Here is a 14,987-nt window from a genome sequence, read left to right on the forward strand (position 1 = left end):
AATCCACCTCATAGAGGGTCTTCCCCTCCTGCGCTGTCCCTCCACTCTGCCCAGCATGATGTCCCTCTCCAAAGACCTGTCTCTCCTTACAACATGTCCAGAGTATATCAGGCGAAGCCCCAGAATCCTTGCCTCCAAGGAGCACCCTGGTTTAACCCTCTCCAGGATGGTGGAATTCTCTCCTACCTGTGTCTTGTAAAGTTTCTAATTGTCCTTGATGGTACTGGTTGGTGCACAGAGCAGCGAGAGAACAGCTTTCCCCTGGCTGCTGCACTTTTTCTGTCCTTGGTGGGGTGAGGAGGGTAGCATCTCTATGTAGCTGCCCTCTCAGTTCTCCGCTAGCCTGATAGGAATCTCTCCTGCCTGTGCTTGCCTCTTCTAAAGTTTGTAATTATACCATATACTGAGTTCATAACTGCAAGGTGCTTTGCATGGTGTCCCTGACATGTAGTTGGTGTTGAATAAAAGTTCATCACTTAATTGTCAGTATACCTGGTGGTTGCTAATAGTTATGCGTTCCACTGTAAGTTGAAACGTTTGCAAATTCTATTTGAAATATTCATAATCATTGAGGGACTCTGGTGGGATAGTCTGAAGCATTTTGCACTCACCAGAGATCTATGTGCTTTTGGTGGTTCAAATCCACCAGGGGTTTTCAGGAAGAAAGATGGAAAGTCTTCTCTTAAGGAGATTTACTGCCTCAGAAACCCTGTTGGAGGGTAATTAGAAATCAGAATCATCTCTGTGGCAGTGGATGGGGCAGAAATAATCTATATTAGTTGATTTGATGTCTCCTTTTCTCTTTGTGTTTGTTTCTTCAGTATACAATCATGATTAGAAAGTTTATTTATGTACAGATTGTGTATACTAAATGTTCATTTTTATATTTTCAGGTTACCAGAGAGAACTTCTTTATCAAAGAAATGATGGTTCTTTTAGTGCTTTTGGGAACAGTGACCCATCTGGAAGCACTTGGTAAGTGTTTTTGTCAACCGAGCAAATTCATACCATGGAAAAAGATTTCTCTAGGTCAAAATAACCCCAACCTGGGCAGGGATGTGGACTTGGGTGCTGCATTTTATTTGGCCCTTCTTCAGGAGTCTTGCTTTAAAAGAGATTTTTAACTAAGAGGAGAAGGGGTGAGGGAGAAGGAGGAGATGGCCCCTCCTTCTCCAGCAGAGCAGCTGGTGGATTTGAACCGCAAACCTCTGGGACTGCAGTGCAGCTTCTTGCCACTAGGCCACCAGAGCTCCCCCTTCATTTATTTAAATGCAGTGTTCATTGTTTATCCCCTCTTAGTTCTCCCCTCTCCCCAAATCCTGATGTCAGTCCTGTTTTAGAATAGTGGTATTATGCAGTATGTGTCCTTTTGTGACTGAGATATTTCACTCAGCATAGTGTCCTCCAATATTTTATGAGCTCCTTGTCTTTCTGTATTGCTTAATATTCCATTGTGTGAATATACCACATCTCCTCTAGCCATTGATTTTTGACAATACCTTCAGAGCAGGGTTGACTTTCCTCTTCATCACCATTGCCTCTTGATCATATGTTGTTTCATGAAATTCTTTTTTTTTAAATTTAAATTTATTATTAATTTCAGGAATATCTACAGAGATTTTGGAATTCCATTCATTCATTGTTGCACTTTTCTCCCCACCCACCCCACCCCCACCCCCAGTTCGTGCCTCTCCTTGATAAGCAAAAGACAAACTCCTGCACTGGTACCCTCCCCCAGGTCCACTCCACCATGTAGCCTTCGCTGTAGATTCCTGCCATGACAAAAATACCTAATCACATATCCCTTTTAAACAGTTTTCTCCCTCATCTGTTTCAATGCAGTATACACTATTGGATCCATCTTTCTCAGTCTCTCCCCAACCCCAAGGTCAGTCCTGTTTGTTTATTGTTGTTTTTTTTTTTGTCAGTCCTGTTTTACAACAGTGGCATGTTTCATGAAATTCTTCTGTCAGCCAATCTTTTTTGGTACAGTAACTGTGTACTCCTGTATTTTTTTGATGCTTCTTTGGTCAGTCAACATTCTGGCCTTTCAACAGCATCTTTAAGTATTGCAGCTTGAGGCTTGAAATTTTTCTGCAGTGCCTTCAGCTTAAATGATGTGTGAGTTTGTCCCTTTTTATTTTCCAACTCCAGCTTTTTGCACATTTCATTTTAATACTTTGATTTGTCATCTCATGCTGTCTTTTGAAATCTTCTGTTTAGGTCCTAAACTCCTTGGCTTCTTCCCTTTGCTTTTACTTCTTGGTGCTCTAGTGCAATATTCAGAGTTTCTTCTGACATCCCTCTTGGTCTTTTCTTCTTTCATCTTTGTAATGACCTTTTGCAGTCTTCATGGATGATATTCTTGATATAGTAAATTAGTATAGAATGTACAGAAATGATTTTGTAAAATAATATTTACATGAATGAAACGATGTATATGAATGATTGTATAAAAGTGAATGATTGTATATGGGAGCTCTGGTGGCCAAGTGGCAAGAAACTGCACTGCAATATCTGAGGCATGCAGTTTGAATCCAATAAACGCTCCACTGGAGAAGGAGGGGCAACTTCTTTCTGTGCCATTCGGATCCGATTAGATGGTAAACAACAAGAAAATACATACATACATAAATAAATAAAATATTTTAAAAAGATAAGATTTTAAAAGTGAATGATGGTATAAATAAATAGTAAATTTTAAAATAGGGGTTTTGAACTATGTGTCTTTGGGTCTAAGAGAAGTATTATCAATGCTCTTTGTTTTCTTATTTCTGCCCCTCTAATATTTTTATTGGTTTGCATACAATAATTCATGCACATTGTGTTTCATTCATGTACATTGCATTTTATATATTTAATTTACCTCTTTCATTAATGCATATTGTGTTTTATACAATGACTGATACACATTGTATTTATAAAATAAATTACTATTGATCTATGCCTATTATCCTATCTTTTCAAGTGTCTGCCAAAAGAACTGAATCTTTCCTATTCCTTCATCCTCCATCTGCCCACTAACTCCTGCTGTTCTAGTGATATTCCCTTTCCTCCTTTTCTTCCCCCTTTTCCTTTTCCCCTTTCCCTTTTAACATCTATACATGTTTTGCTCAGTTGTCCTTCTGTTTTTACAATAGTGATTTTATGTAGACTTTCTCCTAATGAGCATGAGTTATTTTGCTCGCTGTAATGCTGTCTAGACTCTCTTATGTTATATAATATTTTACAAAATCATTGTTAATTAGTGATCCCAGTATGCCATTTTGTGCATGTACCAAAATATTTCAGTCGATTCGTTTGATAGATAGCTGAGCTGATTCCATTTTCCTGCTGTAGTGAATGATGCTTCTGTGAATGTAGGTGTACAAATCTCTTCTCATAGCTCAGTTCTAATTTCTTTGGGGTATATTCCTACCTGTCAAAATACCTGGGTCATTTGGGATTTCTATGTTCAGTTTTTTTAGGAAACATCAAACTGCTTTACAGAGTGATTGTACCATTTACAATCCCACCAGCAGTACATGAACGTTTCAGTCTCTCCACATCATCTCCAGCATTTATTTCTTAGTGTTCTGTTAGGCTTTCTACTGCTACTGAAGCGAGATAGTATTTCAATATTGCTTTTATTTTCATCTCTCTGATTGCCAGTGATTTTGAGTATTTCTTCATCGTTCTGTTGGCCATTGTTTTCAAAATTCATCTTGCTAAGATTAAAAGCAAGTTCTTGATGAGAATTCTTAGGTCAGTATAGTCCCAAATACTTAACCAGCTGTATCCATATGTGTCCATTATGCGTCCATAATTTCTAACACTAGCAGCTCCATCCGTTGACTCAGTTCCCCAGTTCCTCTATGTCTCTTGGGCTTATATTTGCTAGAAGATCTCCCAGAGACTCAGATCTGTCAGGGGAATGACTTATGTGACAGTAGATAGCAGGCTGATTTTGGAGAAAGTGGTAGCATTGGGCCAGGATCCTGTAGACCCGTCACTTGTGGCACAACTAGATGGTTTCTGTGAGTGAGGATAGTGTAGAAACTAATGAGCAGTTGGAAGCTACGCCCCATGTGAGCAAGCTTTTTCAAAGGAAAAAAACACATGGCACTGAGGTCTCATGAGCTTATTTAAGCCTCTAGTAGGGTAGGGCTTGTATTCTGTTCCATGGTATTGAAGAGCAATGATGTCAGTCTAGAGACTATGGTATGCCTGATCTAAGTCATAGTCTTTGTAGTGTTGCCAGGAGGGACCAGTCCTTGGAGAAGAACATCAAGCTTTGAAGGGTAGAGAGACAACACATGAGAGGAAGACCCTGGATAAGATGAATTGACTCAGTGACTGGAGTAATGAGGGTAGATGTGTTTGAGACAGTAAAAGTGGCTCAAGATAGAGCAGGGTTTAGAGCTGTTATACATAATACATAAGGTCACAGTGGGTCTCAAGCGACTCAAGGGCACATAACAACAAAAACAACATAACAATAATTTCTTTACATTTTATTTCAGTCATAGAAATTATTTGTTGGTTTTCTCCCGCTCCTTCCACTTTCCAGATTCTCTGATCTCATGATTCCCCACTCCCCACTCTCAGTCCCCCTGTTCCCTCCTCTTACCTCTTAGGATACATCTTACTGGTTAACCTCCTGTTTTTACAATAATGGTCTTATACAGTATTTGTTCTTATGTACCCCAGTTATTTCACTCAGTGTATTGCTCTGTAGTCTTGCCCATGTTATATAGTATTTTTCAAAATCGCTGGTCCTGAGTGCTGCATAATAGTCCAGCATGTGAATGTACCACAATTTCACTATCCAGTAATTTGTTGATGGACATTTGGGCTGTTTCTGTGTTCTTGCTATGTGCACAATGTTACTGTGAACATCAGAGTACAGAGCTCTGTTTGTGTCTCAGTTCTGTTTTCCTAGGGGCATATTCCTAGCAGTGGAATAGTTGGATCATATGGAATCTCTATGTGTAGCCTTTCGAAGAAATGCCAAACTATCTTCCAGAGTAGTTGTACCATTTTACAATCCCACCAACAGTGTATGCGAGTTCCAATCTCTCCACATCCTCTCCAACATGTAAAACTTAAATGGCTGTTCTGTAAAACTTTGGCCCTGCAATTGGGGTGAGATGATATCTCATTGTGGTTTTGATTTGCATCTCTCTTATTGCCAGTGATTTTGAGCATGTCTTCAAATGTGTGTTGGCTATCCAAATGTCTTCCTCTGTAAAAATGTCTTTCCTTATCTTGTGCCCATTTTGTAATTGGATTATCAGTCTTGTTCTTGTGGAAGCCCTTCAGTATTATGTAAATTTTCATCTTCCTACCCTTGTCTGTGATGGCATTACCAATTCCAACCCTCTCCCCCACACAGTCAGTAGGTTTTCTTTCACCCATAGTTTGATGCACACAGGTACTTTTTAGAAGGTCCCATTCATTGATGTTTTATCCTCTCCTGTTTGTGCATTTGTGGCTGTATTTGATAGTCTTTTTTTATACCAAAGAGTAGGCCTTCTGTGTTTCATCCCATTTTGTCTCTTGCGAGCTTTATGATTTTAGACTTTATCCCAGGTTTGTGATCCATCTTGAATTGATTTTTGTGTATGGTGTGAGATGTGAATCCTGCTTCAGTTCTGCAGGTAGTGCTCCAGTTTTGCCAGCACCATTTGCTGAAGAGGTTGTCATTTTCCCAATTGATGGGTTTCATTTCCTTGTTGGAAATTGGCTGACCATAGGTGGATGGGTTAAGTTTTGGGTTTTTGATTCTGTACAACTTATCCATGTATCTGTCATTGTACCAGTACTATGCTGTTTTGGTTATTACAGCTGTGTAGTAGGTTTAAGACCAGGGAGTGCTCTGCCTCCCACTTTATTCTTGCTTTGCTTATTTGAGATTTTTTTTCTTTTAAAATAAACTTGCCTATTGCCTTTGAAAAATGAATTGGAATTTCAATGAACAGGTAGATAGATTGCTTTTGGTAGTATTATATTTTCACTATATTGAGTCTTCCTATCCATGAACAGGAAATGCTTCTCCTTTTAGTTAGCTCTCTTATTGTCTCTTGTAGTAGCATTTTGTAGTTTTCCTTATAAACATCTTTTGTGCCTCTTGTTAGGTTTATTCCCAAGTATTATCTGGATGCTCATTGAGGGTCAAGGGAGCTGGAGTTTCTTTCCTTGCCCAGATGTGGTGAACTTCCTTCTCTGTCTTGTCCTGTAGTTTTATTGGAGTGTTGTCAGTGTCCCTCAGCTGTAGGCCAACTCCCCAAAGTAATGTCAAAGATACTTTGCTGAGGGAAGAGGCCTAGGAAAGCAGTAAGGGCCCAACAATGCAACTCCCAAGTCTCAGTAGGTGCTAATGGCTGACCTGTATACCTGTCTCCTCTCCAGAAGGTTGTTGGGAGGAAGCTATTCCCACTTGAGCAGACAAAGTTGAGGGAAGCAGCAAGCTCCCAGTAGGGCACTTCCCAAGTCTCAGTAAATGCTAATAGCTGACCTGCTTACCTGTCTCTTCTCATAATACTGGTTGGGAGGGAGTTATTATTGTCTGAGTAGGCATAAGCCCAGGGAAAAGGAAAGGTCCCAACAGCGCAGTTCTCAAGTCTCAGCAGATGCTATTGATTAACCCAAGTACCTGTTTCCTTTATTTTTAAAAATTTTATATTGGCTTACATACATTTTATTTTTATTTAATTTTTTAAAATTTCAGTGAAAGTTTACAAATCATATTGATTTTTATTCAATTATTTATAGATATTTTGTTTTATAACATTATATTTGATGAATCAGTGAATTACAGTGTCTAATCAACCCCTTGTTGTATATTGCTTTTGCCTTCACTCAACTTGTTTTGGTTTGTTTTCCTTCCCTTTCACACACTTCCCATCCCAGTTAACCACTCAAGATTGAGTCTTTCTATGTGTGAACCTTTCCTAAGCTTTTTGTAATTGAAGTTGTTATGTGCTGCCAAATTAGAGCCAACTCACAGATGACCCTCTCATGGGTTTTCAGAGACTGTAAATCATACAAGAGGAGATCTTCTTCCTGTGGAGAAGCTTGTAGATTAGAACCACATGCCTTTGAGTTGGCAGTATAGCTACTTACCAATAGTGCCCTTTTAACATAATTGTCCTTTTGTGACTAACTTATGTCACTCAGCATCATTTGTTCTCATTCTGCACACATTTCACAAATTCTTGATCATTTTTCAGTGATGCATTTTTGTTGTTGTTTTTGTTGTTGTTGTTGTTATGTGCTGTCGAGTAGCTTGTGACTCATAGCAACTCTATGTACAACAGCCCTAAACCCTGCTCTATCCTGTGCCAATGGCACTGCCTCTGACACACCCATCCCGATTACCCCAGTCACGGAATCAATCCACTTCATAGAGGGTCTTCCCCTCCTGCGCTGTCCCTCCACCCTCCCAAGCATGATGTCCCTCTCCAAAGACCTGTCCCTCCTTACAACATGTCCAAAGTATGTCAGATGAAGCCCCAGAATCCTTGCCTCCAAGGAGCAGCCCAGTTTAATCCTCTTCAGGATGAATCTGTTTGTTTTCTTGGCAGTGCATTGTACATTCAGTACTCTTCTCCAGCACCACACCTCAAAGGCATCAATTCTCCTTCTATCTTCCCTAGTCATTGTCCAATCTCTGATGCATAACAAGTGATTGCAAAGACCATAGTCTGTATCAGATGCACCTTAGTCTCCAGAGTGACACCATTGCTCTTCAGTACTTTAGAGAGGTCCCTAACAGCACTTTCCCATGGCAATATGCCTTTTAATTTCCTGGCTACTAGTGCCAAGAGTGTTGACCGTGGAGCCAAGCAGACTAAAGTTGTTAACAATCTTCAATCTCTTCACCATCCATCCTGATGTTGCCAATTGGTCCATTGGTGAGAATCTTTGTCCTCATGACATTGAGCCTCAATCCATACTGAAGGATGCATAGTACTTCATTATATGCCTATACTATAGTTATAGCTGTTCCTCTACTGATGGTCTCTTGGGTTATTTTTCTTTGCTATTGTGATTAATGCTGCAATAAACATAGATTTGAACTTGTCAATGTGAATTGCAGTTCTTATGTCTTTGAGATATATATACATAACAGTGGGATTACTGGATTAATTCGTATTTATAGTCTCAATTTTCTAAGAACATGCCAAATTGCTTGCTTTGTTTTTTTTTTTAAGTTTTTCCTTTATTAAAAATTTATTCTTGATTTCAATGAAAATTTACAGAGACTTTGGATTTCTATTCATTCATTGTTGCACTTTTCTCTCCACACAACTCTCCCCCCTAGTACACTACCCTCTTGGAAAAGTAAAGGAAAAATTCTTTCATTGTTTAACAAACTCTCCCCCAGGTCCACTCTGGACTCCTGTCCTGACAAAAATACTTAATCACATGTCCTTTTAAATGATTTTCTCCTTCATCTGTTTCAGTACAGATTACATTATTGAACCCATCTTTCTCAGTCTCCGCCCACCCCGATATCAGTCCTGTTTTACAACAGTGGCACCATGAGTATTTGTCCTTTTGTGACTGAGACACTTCACTCAGCATAATGTCCTCCAGAATCACCATTTTGAATTATATTGCACGAGTTCCTTGTTTTTCAATGCAGCATAGTATTCCATTGTGTGAATATACCACAGCTTCTCTATCCATTTGTTTCTTGATGGGCACTTAGGTTGTTTCCAACTTCTTGCTATTGTGAACAAAGCTGCAATAAACATGGGTGTGCATATATCTGCTTGGATGTCATTTACGGTCTTTTTGAGGTATATTCCCAGTAGTGGAATTGCTGGGTCAAATGGTATCTCTATATGCAACTTTTTGAGAACGGTCCCTACCACCTTCCACAGTGGTTGCACTATTTTACACTTCCACCAATAGTGAATAAGGATTCCAGTTTCTCTATAACCTCACCAGCATTTGTTGCTTGCTGTTCTGTTAAGTTTTGCTATTCTGACTCGGGTGAGATGATATCTCATAGTTGTTTTCCAAATTGCTTTTTGTACTAGCTGCATTATTTTACCAATCTTTCCATACTCTCACTGGAATTTGTTGTTACTGTTTGGTTGAACATTGCTGATTTTCCCTGGGATCAGATGATTTGCCATTGCTGTTTTGATGAATGCAATGCTCTTTAATTAATAACCTAAAAACAGCCCAGTGATGAGTAACTATAGATAATGTAATTCTCTTGATATTGCAAATTCTCAATCTATAAAATAGGAAGACTGGAATAGTTGATTGCTAAATGACTTTCTAAGTCTGACCTTTTTATATGAGTACACCTGAAATTCCACGGCTACATTCAAAGTATAACTGAGACTACCTCCTAGGAAGTGATTGCCTTTATGCTGTCTCTTGATTGTTTCTTATCTGGATGTGAGGGCAATCTAGCTGCAACATCTGTCACCCCATTTATCGTAGGGTTGATTGTTTCTTATTGGTGTTCTTTCTATAGTAATGATATATTTTGTGAATTTTCTGGTAAGAAAAATGTGGTTGGTTGGTTGGTTTTTCCTTGATGAGTATTATTTGGAGTACATTATAAAGTTCATTTTATTATTTTTTTCTTTTAACCAAGGTTGTCAGCTTTTGTTTTAAGATGCTTCCTTGAAGCTGATTCTTACATAGATATTGATCAGAATGTACTAAGGAGAACCTACACTTGGCTCAGAGAACATCAGAAATCCAGTGGTGCATTTTGGGAGCCAGGAAGAGTGATCCATAGTGAGTTTCAAGCTGGCAACAAAAGTCCAATAGTACTTACAGCCTATATCGTGACTTCTCTTCTGGGATATAAAAGATACCAGGTATTTAATCTTCAATTTGATAAATTATGAGTAGAAATCACAAGGAACATGAGTCTTGTTGGATCAAATATATATCTGGAAACAGAGGAGTTTTCCAAATTTATCTCTATATTTATTTATTTATTTATTTGTATACTTTTTATTTCAATGAACATCTACAGAGATTTTGGAATCTCATTCATTTATTTATTTATTTATTTAGTTAGTTAGTTAGTTAGTTAGTTATTTCTGTATTTGAGCATTCATTACTTGTGTTTGTGACCACATTCTAAAATTAGAGATAAAAATATTAGCTTATTACTTCAGAGTCACTAAAAGGATGTTTTGAAAATGCTTTCTAATATAGAAACTTTTGTACTGGTTATAATAAACCAAAAACCAAACCCATTGCCATTAAGTTATTTCCAACTCATAGTGACTCTCCATCAGATTTTCCCAGACTCTAAATCTTTATGAGAGGAGACTGCCCATCTTTCTCCTGCATGATAGCACAGGACTTGAACTGTTGACCTTTTAGTTTGATACATATTTCATTGTTGCAAAAGTAAATTTTTGGCAAGCCAATAATATCTTCAGAATTTAAAATGTTGTCCTAAAAGTTTAGGTTGTGAAAGAGGATTTTTGGTTTTTGTTTAAAATATCTCATAGAATAATGACAGTGCCAGCTAATTCTTATCACATGCTGAAAAAGCACTTTAAATTACTGTAAATGTCTGGCTGAGAGTATGTGTACATGGAAAGTGATGCTAATGGAGTGATGCTCCAGAATTGTCCTATGATTAATGTCTTTATTGCTTACTGCTGCCTGCATTCCCGTGATCTCAGCCAGCCGTTCTTTTTAAAGAAGCTCCTGCGTCCTTTGGTGGTATAATGGTTAAGCTCTCCCCTACTGACTGAAAAATCAGTGGTTCAATTCCACCACACAGTCCATAAAAGAAGGATGTGGTAATCTGCTTCAGTAAAGATCACAGTTTTCCCTAAAGATCAACTCCTGTTCTGTTCTATGCTGTCCTAGAGAGTTGCAATAGACTGAATGGCAGTGGATATTTTCTTAACTTGGCACTGTATATGTGTAAGATGAACTTATTCCTTAAAATTAGGGCTGTAATACTTGGGATCAAATATAAGAAATGTTTTTCCCCCAAGATACATTAATTGCTTATTTATGTTCATGGTACTTGGTATCATGTATCATGATACTTGGGGAAAGACTGGCAGAAATTACACTTCTTGTTTCTTATTCCCTCCCAGAAGTGGTGCATCTTTTACTTTTAAAAACAGAAAAGCCATAATATTTTTAAAAAACACATGACAAGTTTTTGAATATCAAGAGTCATGTTAATCCTTATTGTCTACGACAAAACTAGGTACTTAATAGACACTGACGTTATTTTTTAATAAGTATTTTCATGCAGCTTTACTTTAAATATGTTAATGGTAGGTTATTTTGAATGGTAAAATACGAGTTTTTTTCTTCCAAGCCTAATATTAATATGCAGGAGTCTATCAACTTTTTGGAGTCTGAACTCACCAGAGGAATTTCAGACAATTACACTCTTGCTCTTATCGCCTATGCACTGTCATCAGCCAAGAGTCCAAAAGCTCGGGAAGCCTTGGAAATGCTGACTGAGAGAGCAGAAAGAGAAGGTAATGTGTGATGTGTGCAGCTGTGGGGACTGTGTGAGGATTATACTGAGAGCAGTGTTGTAAGCATTGAATGAGTTGATTAAAGCTGCACTGTCTGAATGAGATGAAAAAAGAAAACTTGAAATAAAATCCAGAAAAGACTGACATAGCCAGGTTGCATCTAATATCTCTAAGGGTTTTATAAGAAATTTTATCTTTGTTGTTGTTTTGTGCTGTTGAGTTGGAACTGACCCATAGCTGACACTCCAGTGGGTTTTCAGAGGCTATAAATCGCAGAAGAGGAGGCTGCTTACCCTTCTCCTTTGGTGCAGTTGGTGGATTTGCACTGCCTGCCTTTGGGTTGGCAGTGCAACTTCTTACTAGGCCACTAGAGTGGCCTATAACACATGAGTGTATATTTGTATACATGAGAAAGAACTATAGATGGGCAGAAGTAATTTTAGGTTATTCCCACTGACTCAAAGAAGGGAATGGTTAATTCATGAAAGGATAATTGTAGAAAGCACTTAGAGACTTCTGATTGCTTAAACTATTGTATTAGCATTAATTTAGATGAACCCTTAGCGCTAGGAATTTGGAGATTAATGCATAAAGGTTGAAATAATCTTTGACATTTCCTCTCTCTTCTTGACTATTGGTAGTTATTTTACATCATGTCTAAATGTAGTCATCATCTTGGAAGTATTATTTGAGAGGGTGGTGGGGACTAGAGTAGAATATTGTTCAGGAAGCTTATTGATTGTAAGTGGGGATCTCTCATACATCTTTTTTCTTAGAGGAAATTTGGATTTTGATATTCCAATCTCACTTTCAGATAATGAAAAAGGATGAAATTTCCCAGAATGTTAGAACTGGTTAATGATAGTTTTCTGTTAAGAGTTCTTTCCAAAAAAAGAATTCTTTCCAGTATGTCCTCAGCTCTTCTTTAGTTTATAGTACATTATTTTCTTGAAAATGGTATATATTTTCATACTTTTTTATAGCCATTTAATCTTGAGCCAAACATATGGAGTTTCTGTAGGAAAAATAGTTTCCTCAAATCATCTTCAAGTTCAGGAAGCAGGAAAAGGTTAATATAAGTTATAAGAGTTTAAAATGACATATACAGACTTACTTATGTATTATGTGTTAATAAACACACACACATATTAGCCTCGTATTACAATTTACATGTGTACAAATTATTTTTATTCTAGTCAAGTGTAGGAGTATTTAGGGGCAAAGATGGGATTATTCTGTAATTTATCAGAATGCAACTTTTCTTTATAGAGGACATGCAGTTCTGGGTGTCGTCAGGAGCCAGACTTTATGAATCCTGGCAGCCGAGCTCTCTGGATATTGAAGTTGCAGCCTACACACTGCTCTCATACTTACTGCAACACCAGGTTCCTGAAGGAATAGCAGTTATGAGATGGCTAAGTAAGCAGAGAAATAGCTTAGGAGGCTTTGCATCTACACAGGTGAGGAATGATATTTGTTTCCCCCACCAAAATATTGATATCTATTTTTAGGAAGCACATCGTTACTTTTTAATATTCTTATAAAATTATCTGGTAGTTTGAAAGCTCAAAAACTTGTCACAGGTCTAAGTTACTAATTTTTTTTATTTTTGCTAGGAACTTAATTTATGATATTTGTTAGGTATACATTAATTTCCCAACTATATTAGCCATTTTCCATCTCTCTTGGCAACTGCAAATATACAGCTGAATCTGGAATATGTTTACTGATCTCTCTTTTAAATAGGGCCAGTGAAATTCAAAGATGGATGTGAGAGAATGTCTTATTTACCTAGAACAAAATACCACAAAATTGGTTACTCTAAAGAAGAGATACTCATTTTCTCACAGTCCCAAGAAGCTAGAAGTCTGAATTTAAGATATAGTTCCAATTCTCCCTTGTCTGTAGTGTAGCCCTGTGAGTTCCTTGGAAATCTCATTCTTTGTTACTCCTGATATTTGTTCCCTATGTGATTCTATCTAATTTGCTCTTTTTATAACTCATGACTTGATGATTCAGGGCCCATCTACTCTGATATGAGTTCATTAAGACAGCAACAAAACAAAATCAAACAAACCAAACCCTAATAAAACACACCTTTTTTCTAAACAGAGCCATATTTACAGGTTAAGATTTTAATCCATCTTTGAGGGGGACGGAATTCCATCTATACCAGAGATTTTCATTCTCATGAAAACTGGATGAATGTATAGCAGATATAGAAAAACTCACTAAATTTACTCTTTGGAAACATTAAAATACAGGTGATCCCCAATTCATGACAGCTGGGAATGAATACATATACAATTGCATAGATTTTTTTTTGTACATACTATCAGTAGTAATATGTGCTACTTATATACAGTACTGCAGCATGCAGTTGCCTGATGTCCTCGTACCTATAAGCTAACATAAAGATTGGATTTATATAAAGATATTGCTATTATAAAGCCTATCATAATAAAAAACGGAAAAAATGTTTGATTTATGTCAGAGTTGACTTTTAATGGAGTTATTAAAACAGAACCATATAATAAGTCTAGGAAAACTTGTATATTTGCACACACACACACACATGAACACATTTTTTTCTTCCCTTTACAGGACACCATTGTGGCTTTGAAGGCATTGTCTGAATTTGCAGTCCTAATAAACACAGAACAGACAAATGTCCATGTGACAGTGAGTCAGCCAAATTTACCAAATCCTGTAATGTTCCACATTGATACAAATAAACGTTTTCTCCTTCAGTCAGCAGAGGTAAGTGATGCAGTGTGTGGGCAAGCTGGGTGGGTATATCGAAAATTCCGTGTCCATGATTCTTTATCATGGAATACTATTTTTCCTCCTACTACATTTATTTCAATAAAGAGTTATTGCTAGGAGTCTGTAGAGATGCAAGAAAGAAAGGGTAACTTTCTTTGGTTAAATTTGCTGAGCTGGAAAATTGTGGAGAAGATGGGAACTTTGGGGAGAAATGTGAACATAGCCATATTAGGAAAACAGTTACCGTATATTAATTCTTATTCTTTGTAGGAACGTTTTTGCATTTACTTCTCCAAACGATACTAAGTAGGTATTTTCATCAGTTGACATTCAGAAAGGCTACCTCAAGGTCATGTATGGCTACAATTAGAGCTAGAATTTGAACTCATGATTACAAAGGTTTTTTTACCTCTCAGCTGCATCACACTTTGTCTTAGAAGAGTTAAGTAAAACAATAGTAGCATTCTTACCTTGTTGTTGTGTACATTGAGTCGGACCCGACCCATAGCTGATCCTCCAGTGGGTTTCCAGAGGCAGTTACTCACCAAGGAGGAGATTACCCATCCTTCTCCCACAGGGGAACTGGTGACCTAGAACGAGTGACTCGATTTCCTTGCTCTAAAGCTGACTGGAAGAGATCTATATGTGTTCCCATTCCAAAGAAAGGTGACCCAACTGAGTGTGGAAACTACAGAACAGTGTCATTGATTTCACATGCAAGCAAGATTCTACTGAAGATCATCC

General features: G+C 37.7%; 1 protein-coding gene across 1 annotated transcript in view; it reads left to right on the forward strand.

Moving 5' to 3' along the window:
* The window catches only part of CD109 (CD109 molecule), a 216,558-nt gene that overhangs the window by 162,177 nt on the left and 39,394 nt on the right, over window positions 1-14,987 (forward strand). Inside the window, exons 24-28 of the mRNA XM_006896965.1 lie at window positions 894-975; window positions 9,602-9,830; window positions 11,312-11,477; window positions 12,747-12,937; window positions 14,082-14,237. Of these exons, the coding sequence (XP_006897027.1) occupies window positions 894-975; window positions 9,602-9,830; window positions 11,312-11,477; window positions 12,747-12,937; window positions 14,082-14,237 (824 nt within the window). The remainder of the gene's footprint in view (window positions 1-893; window positions 976-9,601; window positions 9,831-11,311; window positions 11,478-12,746; window positions 12,938-14,081; window positions 14,238-14,987) is intronic.

Source organism: Elephantulus edwardii, unplaced genomic scaffold (assembly GCF_000299155.1).
Source record: "Elephantulus edwardii isolate Elephantulus edwardi_28Jun2011 unplaced genomic scaffold, EleEdw1.0 scaffold00194, whole genome shotgun sequence".
Classification (NCBI taxonomy): Eukaryota; Metazoa; Chordata; class Mammalia; order Macroscelidea; family Macroscelididae; genus Elephantulus; species Elephantulus edwardii.